The sequence below is a fragment of the Monopterus albus genome, unplaced genomic scaffold (assembly GCF_001952655.1).
Source record: "Monopterus albus unplaced genomic scaffold, M_albus_1.0 scaffold67.1, whole genome shotgun sequence".
In the NCBI taxonomy this organism is placed as follows: domain Eukaryota; kingdom Metazoa; phylum Chordata; class Actinopteri; order Synbranchiformes; family Synbranchidae; genus Monopterus; species Monopterus albus.
Genome location: NW_018127947.1, coordinates 1,067,540 through 1,087,650, shown reverse-complemented (window position 1 = coordinate 1,087,650; position 20,111 = coordinate 1,067,540). Strand labels below are relative to the sequence as shown.

At 38.6% G+C, this 20,111-nt stretch overlaps 2 protein-coding genes and 2 long non-coding RNA genes across 8 annotated transcripts in view; 3 read left to right on the top strand and 1 right to left on the bottom strand.

The window, feature by feature from the left end:
* Positions 1–7,062, top strand: part of LOC109962773 (corticotropin-releasing factor receptor 1-like) — a 60,118-nt gene extending 53,056 nt beyond the window's left edge. For 2 of the 3 annotated variants that reach the window (XM_020604774.1, XM_020604773.1), the window contains 4 exons: positions 708–793; positions 973–1,108; positions 1,351–1,392; positions 3,646–7,062. In XM_020604774.1, the coding sequence (XP_020460430.1) occupies positions 708–793; positions 973–1,108; positions 1,351–1,392; positions 3,646–3,786 (405 nt within the window). In that variant the 3' untranslated portion in view covers positions 3,787–7,062. Of the gene's footprint in view, positions 1–707; positions 794–900; positions 1,109–1,350; positions 1,393–3,645 lie in introns of those variants that run through there. The other variant, XM_020604775.1, reaches the window with a different exon arrangement.
* Positions 7,063–7,096: 34 nt separating this feature from the next.
* LOC109962774 (uncharacterized) lies at positions 7,097–17,179 on the bottom strand. Of its 3 annotated transcripts, XR_002275315.1 has the most exons (4): positions 16,451–17,179; positions 13,314–13,495; positions 8,197–8,440; positions 7,097–8,092 (listed from the first exon to the last, which is right to left on the bottom strand). It is a non-coding gene; the product is annotated as an uncharacterized LOC109962774 (long non-coding RNA). The 3 variants fall into 3 exon arrangements; XR_002275314.1 differs by having other exon boundaries at positions 7,097–8,543; XR_002275313.1 differs by having other exon boundaries at positions 7,097–8,440.
* On the top strand, positions 12,207–19,642 carry LOC109962776 (uncharacterized). The gene is made up of 3 exons (XR_002275316.1): positions 12,207–12,254; positions 12,881–12,963; positions 19,629–19,642. It is a non-coding gene; the product is annotated as an uncharacterized LOC109962776 (long non-coding RNA).
* Positions 19,643–19,705: 63 nt separating this feature from the next.
* LOC109962710 (KAT8 regulatory NSL complex subunit 1) overlaps positions 19,706–20,111 on the top strand; it is a 21,855-nt gene continuing 21,449 nt past the window's right edge. Inside the window, exon 1 of the mRNA XM_020604645.1 lies at positions 19,706–20,058. Coding sequence (XP_020460301.1) covers positions 19,706–20,058 — 353 coding nt within the window. The remainder of the gene's footprint in view (positions 20,059–20,111) is intronic.

The window sequence follows — 20,111 nt, the reverse complement described above, 5'->3', positions numbered from 1 at the left end:
AAATCAAATCAAATCAAATCAAATCAAAGATTATGCTGCACCTCCAGCTGCAAACAAGTCCAGTTATTATAAATTTGTAATCCAATTTTTTTTTTTTTTTTTTTTTACAATGTCCACTTGTAAAATATTTTTCAGGAAACTGTTTTTATTTGAATGGCAGCATCCAGTGAAAAGCCCGTGGGCCAAGTGGAAACACTAATGTGCTTGTTCAGTGGGCCACACGATGCAGAAGCAAACCCGGAGGCCAGAAAAAATTATTTAGCAATTTGCTAAGTGAGCAGTCTTCATTCCAGGGACTCGGCACTACTCTGGATCTTGTATACAGTTCTTTTAATATGGTGCATCAATGCCAGAAACTTGAATTAATGCACACTGAATGTCTTTATAAAGCATGTCTCATTGCTTTGTTTGATTTTTGACATATGAAAAAGTGTCCTTACATTGACAAAACAACAGAGACTCAAATGATGCAAAAAGGTACATTTATTATTTGTGTTAAAAGTTTTTATTCACTTTTTCACTGCATCACTTTTAACACATTTATTCACAGTTTTGGCATCTGAAGAGCCACCTTGCTGTTTTGTCAGAGTACAGACACGTTTTCCATATGTGGTTGTTTTTGGCTACACGCTCCTGACATCATTTTTGGAAAGGCCTGGAATTCAGATCACAAATCCTGCAACAATTCTTGTTTAATATTCCCACAGATCAACTTCATTTTCCTTTTCAACATTGTGCGAATCCTGATGACCAAGCTGCGAGCCTCCACCACGTCGGAGACAATCCAGTACAGGTACGTTTCATGTATTCTGCTGTGACTGCAAGAACAAAACTCGAGAGACAACTTTTCAGATTCTCTTGTATGTACACAATAAATAATTCATGTTTCTACTTGATCAGTGGAGAGTGGTGAAGGGATACAAGGGGGACAGTGGTGTCTTTCTGTCTGACCGGTGGTCTCCTCATCTGCAGGAAAGCTGTGAAAGCCACACTGGTTCTTCTTCCTCTCCTGGGAATCACCTATATGTTGTTTTTTGTCAACCCAGGGGAAGATGAGATTTCTCAGATTGTCTTCATATATTTTAACTCATTTTTGGAATCCTTCCAGGTATGATTTATCTCAAACTAACAAAACAAAAGTTTGCACACCCTAAAGGCTTTCAGAGATGTTACCTCTGTGTGGGTGAATATTTTTATATAAACACTGTAATGAACAAACAGCAAAATTATTTATGTTGCTTTCTGAAGATGATTGAAGGAATGCAATGTGTGAGATTAAAGCAGGATCAAGGTGTTGATATTTCAAACATCTTTGTTTTTGGTGACATTTTGGTCCTTTTTTCCTTTCAGGGCTTCTTTGTGTCAGTGTTTTACTGTTTCCTAAACAGTGAGGTAAGCAGATTCACATCCACTTATTGGGTCAGTGTTTTATGTTTCCTCTGTTTCTCTGGGTTCTTGCAGGGAACTAAGTGGTAACGCTCGAAGCGTTTTGTATTTTAGGCACAATTAAGACTTGTCATGTGCCGACATAAATGACATCACTTTCTACTCTTTATGGCACTGTCAGCCCTTATTTGATTCCATGGAGAATCAGGGGTGAAACTCCCAGAATAGCACAAGACTAGCACAGAAACATTAATTCATGCATGCATTCATTCATGCACCTGGAGAGTTTTTTCATCATTAATATGAACAGGTGACCACAGGTGAGAGTTAGCACTGAATGATGTACAGTCCTTTATACAGTACATACCCAGAAGCTCCTCCCATCTAAATATGATTCAGATACAGTGCCCTGGATACCAGCATAATGATTAATTCGAAGAACTGAATACTGTGGTAAATGGTATCAAATGCAGCTGTTAGGTCCAATAACACCAAGAGAGGTACATTCCCTACATCAGTGGCTAAAAGGAGGTCATTAAAAACTCTAAGCAAAGCTGGTACCTAAGTAAATTATTATTAATTAATATTCATAATTAAATTTGAGGAAGCTTCCAAAACATGAAAATTTGCCACTGTAGCATGTTTGTGGAAGTGGAACCACAAAAGTAAATACTCTAAATTCTATAACTGTAATAATACTATCATTTTTCTTTGTGGCTCCCTATTTAGATTTCTGCCTAACATTAAACATTCATTACTAAATACAAGCAATAATGAATGATTAATAGTAGACAAATAATGAGTAACTGAGAAACTCTCAGACATGAGTGAAACAAAGCAGTTTGAACTTTTATGTTCCCGTACCTCATCTCGCATGTGGAAGCTGATTGAGAAAATAGATTTTCACAGGTTCTCAGAAACAGTATCTTGGTACTTCTTTTTTTTTAAATGAACCATCCCATCATGCTCTCCAAAGGTTCAATCAATACAGTTTTGGCTTGGATTCCAACCTGTGAAAAATGACCTGATGTCACTAAACGGACCCTAATAGTGCCACCTGAGCCAGAAACTGGGTGCAAATGATTTTACTCCTTTCCAGTCTGAAGATGAGGATCATGTTAGATCTTCTAAGACAACCTGCTGGTTTGTCATCTGAATTATAATGAAACATTTCACTCAACACTCATTTTATCATAGTATAATCATGACCTTATGGCATGAAGTTACTTCTTGAGTACCACGTAGATGTGGCACAAGCTGACCGCTGTCCTTTGTGCACCGTCCCACGCTGCGTTGGCCAGCTGGATGATAAATGACTATTTCATCATGAACGGTGCTATTGCTCTAACGAGGGGCTTGTGTATCTCACAGAGGATATTGATTTAATGCTTTGTTCCAGGCTGAGAGTAGCAGAGAAAACAGGGGGAACAGATGAGACAGATGAACATGGGATACCCACGGCCACATTCAAAGGAAAAGGAAAACATTTAGCTCTAAGCCGTGCTCGGTATTATATCATCTTCCTGTGGGTCACAGGACACCAGTCAAAATGATTAATATGGTGATGAACTGATCTGTAAAATGTGAAGTGTGTTAAAATAAGGTTTTGGTATTTTATGTGGAGCAGCATTTTAGATTAAAGCTCTTCCTTTTAAACTATCCTATGGACACTGAGGATGTACAAAAGTGGGACACCTGGGATGATTAATTTTTTTGGGTTGTGATGAGAGAGGAGGATCATTTTAATCATCATTAAAATGATGCATGGCTTGGTGTTACCATTAGGAAACAGGAATTGTAGATTCAATAGTACATTGCAGAGTCTGATTTATAAGAAAAATTTAATGTTAAATTAATTGATATTTTAATTAATTAATTCAAGCGAAACAAATAATACAAATAAAAATCCTTATGGTAATTCATGAGACTTACTAAGTCAAACATAAAATATTCAGTTATAATGGGGCATGATAAGTCCTAAAGATGGCTTAATTTTGAAAAGCCACAATTTTTACTTGTACACAATTTTGACTGAGTATCTTATAATAAAATCAAAATTTTTATTTTTGCTACTCAACATTTTATCTATTTTTTTTCGGTTGGATTTTAGCATCCACATACGCTGCATGTTAACATGTATAACATATATTATTATCAGTCAAAACATTGTACCCAGAACTACATGAGCAGTGTTCTTGTGAGTTAACTCATTAGCAGCCTGTCAGCTGACTGCTCTATTGGTGGGTATGTTGTTGGCAGGTGCGTTCGGCTGTGAGGAAGCGATTCCACCGGTGGCAGGAGCAGCACTCCATTCGAGCCAGGATGACCCAGGCTATGTCCATCCCCACTTCACCTTCGCGTGTCAGCTTCCACAGCATCAAACAGTCTACGTCACTATGAAAGAGGAAACCTGCTTGGCCCTAGGTACATGCTTTGGGAGGAGCCTCCAGTTGTCGTTGTCACCGCTTTCTGCCACAGCACTGGAGTACACTAAAACGCTTTCATAGCTGGGGCAAGGCTAGAGAGCAAGAGAGTCTACATCAGTTTCTTAAACCTCAGGAGAATGTTTTGCAGACTTTCAAGAGAAAATCCATGGGGATGGGAAGAAGGACACTGCAGAATGAGAGAGATGAGAGGTTAATGGATCAAAAGCTGCACATGACCAAACTGAGTTTGGCTGTAAATGCACAACACTCCGTAATCTTTTCTTGCTTGCCCGCTATAGAGATCCTCTGTTTTATTCCTGCTTGGACACTTTTTCTTATGTTACATCAGTGAGGACTGAGGTCTTGTGCTGCTGGACTGCACCAACCAGGAGCCCACCCCGGTGGACACTGCACTCAGATGCTACAGGGGCGGTGACTAAGTTATTAAAATGAAATACTCAGACTTTATTTTTATTTTGCTGCCATAAATAATAGTCTGATCATAGTGTTGATGTTGTGCAGTTTTCTTCTATCGTATTTCATCAACTTTCCACAAGAATAAACACATTCCATACCTTCTACTTAAAGGGATTTGTTTTGAAATAATGCCTACCATGTCAAATCATATGCCAAATCAATAACCCTTCAACATGATGGGTTATTGATTTGTTTTCTTTCCAAGGATTATGTGAGGAGATTGATACCACTCTCATGTCAGTGCATTAAGCATGGAGCGAGCTCCAGGAGGCATTTAGCTTAGCTTAGCATAAAGACTGGAAGCTGAGGGAACAGCTAGCCTGGCTTTGCCCAGTATCCAAAACTATGCTTACATAATAGTTACACTACATAACCCTCCCTCAAACCACACATTGTCATAGTTGCATTTATGTTCTGTAGCATTTTGTGTGCGTATTTTTGGACTTGGAGAGACTCAGGATAGTGAATAAATTTCCCTATATGCATAACTATTGCTTTTAGAAAATTTCTCATTGAACCATTATTTTTGTGGACATACTGTAGTTATTTATAGGAATGCGGCAATATGTTGAAATTAAATATATTGTAATATAAAACATCACATAATATGTATCATTTTGTCTAGGGATATATACTGTGTGGTTTCCATACACGAGCGACTTATTATATTTTTTGTAAATAAGCTAGCTTAACAGAACGTAAGTCAATATATCTGGTTGTTCATTACATAATCAAGCCAGTGCTAGAAAAGTGGAAAAAAAGAAGAATAAAGTACAAGTATTCCACAGCTAGTCACACGTTGGATTTTTAAATGTATCATGATTGGATAAAATCGTACACACCATATCATGCATCGAATCGTATCGAGAAAAAGTAATCTTGTCCGATCTCTAGTAATGTATGTTTCTCACATATTGCCTAACTTTAGTAATTATTTCCCCCCAAATGGTTATGTAATCTGACAGCCACAGGGGCGGCTGTGGCTCAGGAGTAGAGCAGCTGTCTCCCAAACGGAAGGTTGGAGCCACCATATTTTAGCCACCTGGGGGCAGCACAACAAGCTGTAAACACATTGAATTCTTCATTATATGTTTGATGGATGGTCACTAACTTTATCTGTCTGCAGAGTTTTGGAGTTTATTCACTGAAAAGAACAACCAAAACAACTCTAATGAGAGCAGTGAGGCTAAACCAAAAGTTGTAGGCTGAAAAACCAAAACAAAGAGCTGAAAGATGGTAAAACGCTCCATAGAGATGAGGGGAACTGTAGATTCAGGTGATATAAGTGACACCAGTTACATTAAACATATTCATTTGATCCACTGTTCAAATAAAAACACATGGTAGTACAGTTTTAAATCAAGTTTTACTTGCTAGTTTTTTATGGTAGTACACAGTATATAGTGGTCAAAATTACTATTTGACTGTGTGTGTGACTGGAAGCTGCAGTAAGATGACCAGGAGTTGACATTATTTTGTCAGACTTCTACAGGATGTACTTTCACACTCATGTATGTGTAATGTTGGGAACAAGACTCTTCAGCTGAGTATTAAGTTTTACTATTGCTCCCTGTCTACCAAGACACCAGGCACAGAGGAGCGTTAGCTATGAAGTGACTTTCTGTGGTGGTCAACATGCGAGGGCACTACTCAGTAACTTTGTTTACTAACTTATTGTAAATATATACATACCAGAGCACGGGGATTCAAATCCAGTGGCATCATCACAAATATAAACCAAAAAATACAAACCACACACTATAAATCATATGGGCCCATTCTCCATATGATCAGCATCTCACAGTCCAAATTACTGCTCTGCCAGTATTCCTAGCACCTGTGCATTCTTAAAAACTGCTGTTTATTTAAGCTGTAAATGAACATTGTCTTTCTGTCGCCCTAAAACCATGTTCATTTGTTTGTTTGTTTTTTAACCCCTTTCATGGTCTGGTTGTGGTAAAATGTCAAGACAGATGAATTTCATATGCTACTGTGATAATGTGTATTACTCTAATGTTAGTCATCTGTTGTAATTAAGCAGAGTGTGTGGCTGCTTCCAGAGTGACTGGAGGTGTGGAGATGTGCTCAGATGACAGAAAACCCCAGATATCATGCACCTTGCCAAGTAAAGAAAGCTACCCAATGAGAAAATGTAATGCTACATCAATTATGAAATGTTTAATGTCTGCAAGAGAAAGGAGCAAGGGATGTGGACGACATGTTGTCATTCAATCACTGCTTAAAAAAATAGGTCAGAGGATAGACTGGATATAAAGATGGATGATGTAACAGCTCCCAGTCGGTCTCCACAAGTGGCTGTTTACAGTATAGGTCATAAACCCTGCCCCCTTGTTGTTAGTGAATGGGACAGGAACCAAAGTAAAATAAAAATACAAATCAAATACATTTTTCCCATAGGTAAATTCTATCATTTCAGGTAGATATTATCATGCTCGTCATTTTAAAGTTAATTTATTTTGGATGATTGACTGCTTTGATATTGCAGCTCCATGGCTGGTCTCTACTGCACACAATCTGGTTGCATAAGTATCTGTGATACTTTGGCTTCACTTTTCTATAGTGGCAGGTAGTGATGACATGTTATCCATCTTTATATACAGTCTATGGATCAGACAAAGAGAAACAATTACTGAAGACTTCATTGTTTTCTGGCACATATGGTCACTCCAAATGTAATTCACAATATTATTTATTGTTATTTATTTTCAGCATTGTTATTTTCATACTTGAAAAGATGTCAAGAGATAATAAATTGTGTTGCATTTGACTGAATGAAAATTTAACCATGCTGTAATATTAAGTTTATTTATAAAACGCATTTTATATACAAGACAACATAATTTAGTTTCCATAAAAAATACACAAATGCAGTCAACTACTGTTGTCGGGTACTGGCTTTAAAGGCAGGATCACACTGCCATTTGTTTCCACAGCCCCCTGAGACAAAAGCAAGCAAGAAATACACTGTGTGCATCGTGTGATCCTTTTAAATTGTGTGTGTGTGTGTGTGTGTGTGTGTGTCAGGGGAGCACGGCTGAACAGCAGCTTTTAAGTAAGAGCCTTCTGCCCGAGTGAACATTCACTATTTTCTGCCATGACAAGGAAAAGGAGTGGAGTTTTCTTGCCTTTAATCTGTGATGCCAAAGCACAGCAAAAGAAACAACAGAAAGAAACTCAAGTTGCAAGAACTGACTATGACAGCATTGTGGCGATTTCCAGCATAACACAATCACAATATATGCTGTCATAGGGCTCTTAGTGCTAACTGGACCGGTGCTGCTGTCAAATGGAGTTCTTCAGCTTTTCTTTGGGAGAATTCATCTTCAGTTACTGATTAAACTTTAGTCTCATTAGCTTCACAAACACTCGCTCTGATTGTAATGACTGTTTGTCTGCTGTTCTATTAGTGTGGTGTATTTAGGGAAGAGGCTGTGCCCCTGTCAGAGCGTAAAGCTGTCTCCACTTTTACAGCAATGCAATTCAACAAATCAGTCAGAGTAGGGTCAATACTTCAACATGTTCACCAACCTCTTAAAGCTCTCTGACCTGACAGTGGGTCAGTCAATACAAACCCATGCTGTGCAGCCAAAGATTGTTTAGATTTGGAGAACTTTGTTTTCTAGTTTAGTCTCCAAAAATAACAAATATGTCAGGACAAAGGTTGAGGAAATGTATGAACAATGATGCATAAGGCCTGTTTCCATTTGACTGAGTGGCACTGTGTTTAAAAAGATGGAGTCGTGGGTTTGATTAATTACCCATGGTATAGCTTCACTGAAGAGCTGGAATGAGATGATACAGAATATAGATGTAATCATATGCTATCAGACTGTGTGCAATACAGTGAGTTTAATTATAGAGTTAATGGGGAAACAAAATGAAAAACCTGTGCTGCCTTGATGGTCCTGAATCTTCTAGCAGATGGAAAAGGCTGGAGGAGGTGATGTCCAGGATGAGAGGGGTCAGCTACAGTCCAACCAGTTGCTTTGTAACTCTGCTATTGTAGATGTCCTGAAGTGCTGGCAGACTACAGTCAATGATCCGCTTCACTGTCCTGAATATATGTAGGAGTTTGGCCCAGGATACCAGCTGTTCAACTTCTTCTCAGCAAGCAGACTCAGCACCACCAGCTAGGAGACAAACCACAGTGGTGTCATCTGCAAACTTCAGGATCTTCATAATCGACTCTCTGGAGATGCAGTTGTCAGTGTAGACACTGAAGAGAAGGCGAAACTGAAGAGAAGCTGATTTAGTTTAAAAATAATATATTATCAAAGACTAACATACATGAGAGTATAGATGGTATACAAATTTACACATCAGTAATTATAATACAATATTTAGGAATATATTCTGCAGAAACTGACAATTTTGCATAATACTTCTGCTTGTGGTACTTGATATACTTTGAACTTCTCCACTGGTTCATACAAAGTCCTGCTGTGCAATCGCATTAATCTTTTTTTTCTCTCAAAGATCATAACATTTCATAATATGTCTATATATAAGGAAATAGATGTAACTGTCTTGATTCCTGTCCACTTCCTGTTTTGACTTTTATTTTGAAGTAAATTCCTGTCTCATGCTACCCTCACCTGCCCTAGCTTTACTCTGGCCATTGTTTACCTTTGAAGACATTCACCTGTTGCTCATTGTCTGCCTGGTTCAACCCTTTATATTCACCTCACTCACCATCAGAGTGCCTACGAATCAGTCCTCCATGCACCATGTGTTCGCCACTTTTGACTGTACTCACCTGTGTTCACGTTCTGACCAAATGAGAGGCTTACTTACCTGTGCTCATGCCTACATCTGAATTAATTGTGATGTTGCCTACATGAGCTTGTTAGGTGTCACCTGTGAAAAGAAGCTGCTATCTGAGTTTGTACCCACCTGAGAAGTTACAGTTCCATTGTCAAGGTTACTTGCCTGAGTGTCTGTTTTCTTTTCCATCTATGTTAAAATCACCTTAGATATACATTACCTTTATTTGTTTTTCCTGGGAAAGTCTCTCAATCTACCTTACTGAGTTTCTGTAAACTTGTTAGGGGCAAATATCATCTTCTGTACTTGTTAGAAGAATTATGTTACTCATCTGGTGAACCTGTTAAGCGTTACTTGCTTTGTATATACCTGCTGTGGGACTTTTGTGTTATCTATTCTGCATTCAATCTGTTAAATTCTCTACTATTGCTTTGCCTCCTGGGACCAAACCTACTACATAATATGATGCACACATTGTTATGCTGGTGGGAGCATGTATTATTGTCTCACTAATTTGATGATCCCACATGAGGAGGACAGTGAGGACAGTCAATGTGCTGAAAATATCATTAATAGGAATAAAACTCATTTGATAAGCAGCTTGTGTGTAAATATCCCACTATTAATAGTGCACTGCAGAAGCTGAAAACTGTCTTTGGGTGGGGTTTTTAACACCTTGCATCACAAGTGCAATATATAGGAGATGTTTAGCATTGTTGGGTTTCAAGCTTACATAAAGGAAATATGGTAACACTTTCTAAGTCATCTAATAAACATTTGAGTCAACATTTAAGTGTTAATGTATTTGTCATCGCCTATGACACATCCCATGAGTGCCCATATGTGGAGGTTGCTGTACAATCAGATATTAGATAATTTAGTAAAACAGTGGTAATATAATGTCTTTTATCATTGTTGACAATATTGGACATAAATACTAGAAGCTGCAATAACAGATGGTGATGTGTCATGATGGTGTTGACTGTGGTGTTTTAGCTCCATCTACTGTTGTTTTACTACACCTACATTTATGTGTTCCCTCTGGGTTTTTAGTCCTTTAATTTTGAGTTTTCTATCTGGAGGCAAAATTAACACAAGGTCTACAGAAATTTAGAGGTGAGGAGGAGGAACCTGCAATCAGGATTACAGCTTGTTAAAAAGGGAATCCATCTGACCTAAGGTTGTATCTGACCTCTCAACACCACCCTCCTACAAATCCACACTCTATAGTGTAATACAGTCACTTTGGATGCCACTAAAGATCATGGGTGAAGCTGTGCTGAGGGATGAGCTGAAATAAAGATGGAGAGGTTGTGGGAATGATGAGTATGAGTCAAAAATAAAGAGAGGAGTAAGGAAGAGACAAGAAATCAGTTTTGTGTATGGTAAATGGATGTTCTCGTGACCTGAAGGTGATATAATAAATAAAGCAGAGAAGACAGTGCCAGTAATATTTAAAATATGGAGCAGTAACAACAAGAATATGCTGAAAATGTTTGCATCACAGTTCAAGAACATCAAACAGCTATGGGAATGTTTGTCTCCTCATGGCGCCTTTCCCCACCTCTTTTGTCAAACTAAATTCACAAATTATCACAAACAAAACGCTCTTCTATGGCTGCATTCTACTATAACATCAAATGAAACATGGAAGACACATACCATGTATTTATAAGAACAATGTTCATAACGTCAATGTTGAGGACATTATCATGAAATATTAAAACCTACATGTACTCATGAAGACAGTTCCTTAAAAGCTGGCATTTGTAAATGTGGAAACACCTTTCATTTATCCTGCAAGGTGGCAAGATTACAGCAGAACATTCTGGAACACTGTCGATGTGCACAGACAAAACAAAAACAAACAAACAAACAAACAAAAAAAAAAACAGTCCAGCAACACTTGCCGTGTTTTGAACAACTTTAATAAGAAGACCAATGCATTTTGGCATGAAGCCTGACCCTGACAAAGGCATTTTGCTTTCCCTATTATCAATGCAGTATTTTCAGTATCAGATTAATAAAAGTAATTGTTATTAAATTTGTTTAAAATGGCATCCACCTCAAACAACTGCAAAACAAAATGTTGCTTACACATGGATACATGAGTAATAATAATATATGTAATAAAAGGGACCATTTTTCACCGCCGATTTCTTTCAAGTACATTTTTCTAATTATATTTACATAGTTGTACTTGCAGTTGAGTATTTGTACAATGTGGTATTAGTACTTTTACTTCATTAAGATATTCAAATACTTCCTTTATTATGAATAAAACAGCCTATAGTAAATTTTGAATGAATGAGCTCTTACTCTGAGGTTTCCATCATCTGTTTGTGGCTACTATCGCTCTACATGTAAAAATCCATTGTTCTAATTCAGGCCTGCTATGCTGCCATTGACCTGTGGTGCCAGGCATTTTCATTCAGGATCTAAACTGAAGAGGTGATATAAAAATGTCAGACTCGAGCATTACTGCCACTATGCGGAGAAATGTTCAGTCTTTCGTTATTTAACTGCCTCACTGCAATGCAAAATCCTCCATATTTCACAACACTGCACCTATCACCTGTCTCACCAGCTCCAGCTTAAACTCCTCTCTAGTAAAGAGATGCTTCCTATTGTGTCCAGAGTCGTTTTTGGAGACAAACTGGGAGACCCAGGCGATTCAAATTTCATTCCACCAGCATTAGATTAGATTAGCATTAGATGCAAACAATAAGATAGAAACTCATTTGCAGTAATCGGTATTATCTGCTTGTGATTTGCATTGCGGAGTTAATATCCGGGGTTCATTTATAGGCTACGTGGGCCCCAAAGACTGCTGTAAAATTATTTTATATCAGTTACTCTTGAGTGAAAACACATCAGGCGTGCGAGTAGCTAGCATGCGTGCGGTGCAAATAACAGCCACATTATGGCACAGTAAGAGTAAGTAGTCATTAATAAAGGGATGGTTGTGAGAGTCAATAAAACATTTTCATAGGAAAACAATATATTTGGATAATGAAGTTTCGTGCTATGAACTTTCGTTCCACATTTCCGCTGTATGGGCATTTGCTAAGACTGACAGCTGCGGGAGACAATAGAAAGCCTCACATAGACGCGTCGACCAATAGCAACGCGGGGGAGGGTTGTTATCAAGTCGTAAACGGTTAGTAACAGGACAAGCAGGTAAGTAAGATTTTGTCTTGTTATTTTCTCAAAATTAATGAACGCATCTCTTGCCAGGAAAAAACATCCCTTTGGTTAAACCCTCGACTGTTCATAATATGTAGGTTGGATTTTTTTAATGCACTTTTCTGCCAAACGTGCAAAAAACGGTAGTCATTGAGAAGTCAGTATGGGATCGGGAAGCAAACAAGCTAGCGATCCTTAGCTTAGCCTGCCAGCTAAAAGTTGCATGTTATTGGCTAGCCTCTCGGCGTTAGCTCACTGTGCATCAGTCTGGCTAACGTTAGCTTCTCAAATAGCGTTTAGAGAAAGTACGATTATATCACAAAAATCGCTGTCAAGGCATTCTTTGACACGATATTATACAAAGAAGTCCCTTTCATAACTAACATATAAATTTCTAAGCTCAGTGTCGACATCATTCAACATCTAAAACTTTTTCATTATAAATTTGCAATGAACATGTAGATAAGTAACGTTAGCTAGCGTTAGCCTGCCAGTTGAACGCAAAACCCTCACATCGCTGCTAAGACAGTAAAAACTTTATGTATTGAACCCAACTGTGTCCCTACATGTTTGAATATGATGATGACTAATGTTTATCTATTCATTCTCTTCATTTTTAGGTGTCATGTTATTTCCACGTGTGGTAACTGGTATCATGGCACACTGGATTATTGAATGGAGTATTTTAACAACGGAGATAAAGGTATTACTAAATAGTAATAGCAGTTATTTAGGTTTTCTTTTTGTATGTTTTTGCCTGAGGGTAATGCTGTCAAGCAGTTTTTACCTGTGCTCAGTGGCTCTGAGTAGAAGGATGTCATTGCGGATACAAGTGGCTGAAATTAGTTGCCTTTTGTGGGTGCCTGGAGCGATTTCCACAATGGAGTTAAAGGTATTACTAAACAATGATTATTGTTTATCTTTGATTTTTATTTTTGTGGAACCTGAGAGCATTGCTCATGAGCAGTCCTCACCTGTGCTCAGTGACTCTGAATAGTGATCCAAAGAAAGGATATTGTGGATGCTCAGTGGATTGCAGACATCTGAACTCACCCAAAAGGAGGTATTTCCAACACAGAGGAGACAAATATCCCAGCAACTGCGTGAAGGTCTCTGAATCCCCCTGGAGGAGCTTGAGGATGTAGCTTGGGAGCTGAAAGTTTATTCTGTTGCCACTATGCTCTGGTGCAGGATAAGAAGATGGGTGGATCAATGGTTTTACCAGTTACCTGTACCTGTGGATGATGAGAAACACAGCCGATTGGATAACTATCAAAGCCATCAGTATTTGATCCTGGCATTTGTGGTTTGCCTCCTGTGACTTTTATGTAGATATGAATTTAGTATAATTAATTAGTATAAGGCAGTTCTCTCTCTCTCATGCACACATCCATGCACACACATAGTGATAATTACATCTTTATTATGCACATATGCTGGTATTCTGATAATGCGCTGTTGGCCATTTATAACTTTAAGAAAATAGTCTCTATTTAACCAGGAAAACCTAACTGGGATCAAAAGTCTCTTTTTCAAGTGTGTCCTGTAAAAGAAAGGCAGCAACAACATTCATGATAGCACAAATACAGGCATGACAAACATAACAACCCCATCCTCTGTTAAAACAAACATTAGATCGTAAATACAACTCAAAACCCATAAAACATACTGAATAAGAGACCAAAGTTAAGAACTTTAAGAAAATAAAAAATTACCAGACACAGGTACGTAAATACTTGATGCATTGACTCCATGCAGCAAAGCTTTAAACCTGCTCAGAGAAAGTAGGGACTGGAATTTTAGTTTATTTAGAAGGAAGAGCATAACCACTTCTGACTTCCCCTACCATGCATGTACATATGCATGCAGGTAATAGTTCAAGAATGAAGTAATGCTAATGGAAGAGTTTTAAGGGGGCTCAAGGATGTGCAGCCAACCTGAGCATAAAAAGTGCAGTGAGGAGTAAAAAATTTACATTTTGTAATGATTCTCAGTATTCAATGAGTCAACAGAATGCAAACTGAAATGATGCATCATTCAGTATGGCCCTGGTACTCCGCTGTTTTCATACAGAATGTCCCCATCATTATGCACAGACATAAATGTGACACAGGCCAACCATTTATTTAACATTAAGAAATATCTTTTGTTAAAACAGAAAAGCATTTTGCAGGAAGAAAAATATCATCAGGCGTTTAAAACAATACCAAGCCCTGTTTATTCTATATACAGCATGTACAGTTTGTTGAGACTGTCAAGAAATTATTTTATATATCTTTTGAGACTGCAGTTTGTGGTGTTGTACTGCATTATGAAATACTGTATTGTTGTATATCATCATAATCCACTACAGCACAACTGACTAGCTAAAATTACCAACCTCTGACACAAACAAACAAAACTCTTTAAAAGCTCAAAACAAAGCTGTCGTTTTCACGCAGCATTATATTTGGGCCATGGTTGCATTTAACAGTCATGCAGCAAACAGCTCCATCAAGTGGCCACTGGCTGCACTTTCACAAAGACTGCCATAGTGGTGGGCGGTCTACTTCCTGTCAAAAGTGACATTAGAGACAGTCAGTTTTGACTCAGCTCAGTTTTCTCCCAGGGTTGATCTCCACTCTGGTAATGCCTAACAGAAATAGGGAGCATAATGAGTCACCCCCAGGCAGCATTTATTATCATCATAATTTACATGTTTAGAACAGGGTTTCTGCAGTGTTCACCAGATTAAATGTAAAATATTAATATATAAAATGCAACTTAAGACCTTTCTTACAGTCAAACGAAGTGGCTTAAAGCATGTAGGATATTTACTCTGTGTGTCTGACAACATGCTATCTGCAGACTTAAGCACTAAACTCTTCTTCACTAAATTAAATAGCACTACTGTTCAGTTTCTTCAAAAAAGGTCTTAGAAGGTTTTAAAAAGTCTTAAATATATATTTTTTCAAATCTTAAATATTGTATCTTACTTTGTTTTTTTTTCTTTTACTGTCCATCAATCTAAAATTTGGATGCCATTTCCTGTCGTATATTATAAACCACTACATTTTGCAGCTAAAACCAGCAAACATTCAATATATTTCCTTAAAGATGACAGTTGATTATTAAAAGTATTGATTTTTGACAGACTAATTAATCAATTATGCAACTCCAAAAAGAATGTACAATTTTAACTATTTAATATAGCTATCCATCTTCTGCTGCTTATCCCTGTGCAGATTTAATTTATTTAACTGATTATCTCAATGGGCAGAGTAACCTCCTATGGGGCCCCAGTGTCCGAGTTTGTTGTTGATCCACACTATACATGCTTCTCCAGATACCAAAAAACTGACCACTAATCTAGAGCTGAAAGGGCCAGTTGATTAATCAGTTTGTCAGTTGACAGAAGAATTAATTGGCAATCATTGTGACAATATACTAATTGTATTTTTTCAGTTTAAATGTCAAAATTTTAACTGCTTCTCAAATATGAATATTTTCTAGTTTTTCAGTTGTCTGTGATAGAGTTAACATGTTTGTATTTTTGACTGACAAAAAAGTTAGTTAATATGTTTACTGTGGCTTCAGAGAATAATACTGGCCTTTTTTTTTACCATTTCCTTTACAATTTAGTAAATCAGTTGATTATTGGAGAAAATAATTGTCAGATTCATTGACAATGAAAATAATTGTGGTTGCAGTACTTATATACATCCAATATGACCTTATCTTCAAAGTTTTCTGTGCTAATTACTTGACACACTAAAAATGTAAGTAATTCAAAAAGACAGGCATCCACAAAAATAAACAAACTGTGTTAAAGGTCTTAAAACTAGATTTTGACAGAGGCCCTCCACAACACAAGCCCACAAGATGGAGGAGCTGTTATAGTTCATATTGTACTTAAGCAAATTTCCAACAGATGTGTAAGCAAATGATGTAGGTCTAAAATGATAGAGTAAACCTAGGACTTTAGAGTCCCTGGATATTTGTCTGCTTTTCTCAGTAGTTAATCCAACATTGATCATAGAATTAGGAATTATTGTTTTAAAGTAGTACAAGTGTAATATAATAAATAATTAGGCGTTGTCGGTCCTAGTAGCGTCTGTATTATTCCAAATGTTCACTTATATGTTATATATTGCTATGTATTTGGACAGTATGATGATGAAGCAGGTATTAAATAGGCAGTAAAGTCTTACATTTAACCTGGTGTATCCTGCAGAAGCTCTGTAAACAGCAGTAGCAGTATTTCCAGTTGAAATACCAGCAGCGCGTTGTTTATACCTGTAGCAAGTGCACAACTTCCACTGCACTATGATGTAAAAGACAATGCCCTCCTGTGCTATCTTCTTCTGATCTTTTATGTCGTTTCTTTTCTTGCCCTTTACTCTAGTGGTGACTATGAGAAATGTCTCCCGCCTACCAGCAAGCAACACACACGCATACGCACACAGCACTTCAATGTTTGTCAGACTCAAATCCGAGGGAGAGGAGCTAGCCGCCATTTTCTAAGCGTCTCTCCCTAAAACGAGAGAAAAGGGCTCGCGACAAACTGTCCTTTGGATTACCTTTCGCTTACTGAGAATTGGATTTTTTGCTTAAGGGTTGCTGCGAAAGCGCCTACATGTGAAGTAAATTGGAGTAGAAAGGACTGTTTCACGGCCTTGTTTTATATTCGCTATAGCGGCGAGGCGAGCTAGCTGGCGAGCAAGGTGTAGATCGTTGATTCGCCCATTGCCTGAATCCGGAACGAAGCCGAGAGGCTCCGTGAACCGGGCCCCTTTTGGCGATCTGGTTTCATTTTTGGATTAATTAATGGCAGAGTGATCGATTCAAGGCCAGTTTTTTTGTTTTAGCTCCCTTGGGTATTTTCCACCAAAACTGCAGGGGATTGTTGCCGAAATTCCCTCGGATAGTGCAACCTCGTCACGTGGTAGGTTCCTCCTTTTTCTTTGTTAGCGAGCTAGCTCGACTGGCAAGGTCTACTCCCAACTTATTAGCTTTTGACATATCTGCATTAGCGGAACCTTTTTCATTACTCACCAGCGAGTGTATTTATCTGAAACAACGGACGGACACAAATGTACAACAACAGGCTTCCTCTGTTTATTTCCTAGGTCTAATTGCAATGCATACCATGTCTCCACTGTGCAATCCGTCCTAAAGCGTTGTTTAAAATAAGTTATGATGCACAGCGAGTGAAGGTGTCATGTCGTCGTGGATAAACTAACATTTACAGTGACTGGATGTTATTACCTGTGTTACCATGGCTTGCAGTGTATTATACATGTAACTCTTGGCGTTATTGACTTGAAACTATCACTGATGTGAGCGTAGGTTACGTAGTCGGTGACTGAAATGTTTACTTGACTAACGAGGTTTGTGTGGAGCCGAAAGTCTGCTTTGGCCAAAGCCATATCGTCAAGTTGCGGTATTAAAATGAAAGCTACAGAATGATACATAATCTGATAAGGGTAACGTTAGGTTTCACTGCAGTTGGTTTATGATAGCCACACGCTAGCTTGCGAGCAGGTTGTGTTTCTTGCATCAGCAGCTTTCCTGGGCTAACGTTAGCCAAGAGCGGAGCGCATTAATTTGCACGCAGTGTATAGAGTGACAAGGTTTAGTCAGATTATTATCTTTCGGTGCTTGGAGTTTGGTTCATGTGCCGATCGGTTGCTGCTTTTTCCTGGCGCAAACACAGCCCGTATAGATTTTCCCTGAGGCTTTTGAGATTATGAAATTATTATATAGCTAGTCTGTCTTTTATATTTACTACTAATGTTTTTGTAAACATCAGGAGGACATTTTGGTGATTGCGTTATGGTTGGCTAACGTTGAATGTGGACGTTTTATCGCATCCCTTGCCTGCCAGTTTACAGAGGTACTGTTGGTATTATGCATGTGAAATATAGTTTACCAGCGGTGGTTATTTAATTTCCTCCCTTGACGCATGAACACGCTCGGTATGTTTGGAGCGGAATGGGTGGTTTTAGGGAGATGAATTGCATTGCATAATCTGCTTCGGAAATACCAACATGGCGTAGTGCGCGCTGACTAGAAAATGCGGTGAAATACTGAGCCCCCATTCATCTGAGCCTGCAGACGATACGCTGAGATGCACCTCGCTTTTATCCCCCGTATTATTTGTAAAAGTTTGATATGAATATACAGGCAACCGCTGTGAATGATAGCCTAACCGCTGAATCGACACTTCACCTTAAAGCCGCCAGTCTTGTCCCTTTACGCATTTAAGTTAAAATAATTTCGCTAGGGAATTTGTATGGTTTAATAGTTGCAGGTGAAGTGAACACAGGAACGTATTTAAGATGACATCATGTGGTTTGGGCTAATGCTGGGGCCTAAATCCACTTACTTACAGTGCCTGTGTGGAACTCTGCTGCACACTGACATGCCAGGCCACATGTAGGACAGTGGGGTTTGGGCAGTTTGCAGTGGCTTTTCATGTTCTTGTCTCATCACTTCTAGATCTTATTGTTTAAAGAGCAGCCCCATAAGTAGATGATAGTGAAGGCTCCTTCATATATGCGTGTGTGTAGGTAGCCTGGGATTTAGCTCAAATGTCTGCCATTATTTCATGCATATAGTTAACATCCCACTTTATCTTTTGGTATTTTTTAAAATTTTAGAAGCTGTCCCCTGTAGACAAATGCACCTATAACTAGATGTAGAACTTTACTTGAGATTTGTTTAAGACCATATGTTGGGCATGTGAATAAACAGCCTTATTTTTTTTGCTTGTAATTTGTTTTGTCAAATGAATGTGAAATGCTACTTTCTTTTGAGGTGTTGGTTAGGAATATTCCAATCACTCTAAAGGCCTACAGAACGAGTAGTGCAAGTATTACAGCTGTATGTTTTATTGTACATAAGTACAGCCTGCCTTTTGTGTTGGTTTCCAGCAGTATGTTTTTGTGTTGACTGAAGTCAAAGCAAGCTTTTTGAGTCCCCTTACCTCTGACACTGAAATGCTGCATTTTGTATACAGTTTTGTTAAACATTTTAGGCTGTCAAAGTAATCATCATTAGTTTGTTGTCTGTATAATTGTGAGTGAACTAATGCAAATTAAAATTTGCAGTGCTGCTGGTCAGTATTAAATCAATATTTAATCATGTCTCAGGTCATGTCTTTATATTTTAATCTGTTTGTTTACACTATGTGGTTGTGGGTCCAGTACTGTACTAGCTAATACGATACCTGTGAATTGTTGATAGGAAAACACACACCACCCTCTTAAACCATTTAGGATCAGATTTTGATGTAAGATTTTAAGGTGTGCTTGAGTTCATTAGACTTTAACTTCAATTCTTGTATCACCTCTCTTTCTGTCGCTATTTTCTCTTTGCTCTATCCAGGCTGTCCTCAGGTGGGGCAGTAAGCGGGTGGTGTGGAGCAGGCCGCGGTGCCCGTCCCTCTGCACTGCATGGCTGCGATGGCGCCCGCTCTCACCGACGCCCCAGCCGAAGCTCACCACATCCGCTTCAAGTTGGCTGCCCCATCCTCAAGTCTCTCACCGGACAGTGCAGAGAACAACGGTAACGCCAGCAACATCCTCATCCATAGCAGTGGCCCCGCTAAGTGCAAGGCCGCCTCTGAAGAGTGCCCTCTTGACTTTTGTGGTGGCGACCAGGAACAGCAGCAACAGCAGGCTCAAGCCGACTCTGTGTCCCAGGCCTCGGCCCTGGACAAACTCCAGCCACTGGTGGCTTCTTACTTATGCTCTGATGTGACACCTGTCCCTTCAACTAAGGAATCAATCAAGCTGCAAGGAGTACTCATCAAACAGTCTGTATTGAAAACCCACAGAATATTGCCTCATTCCCTTCGGACCCGCGAAG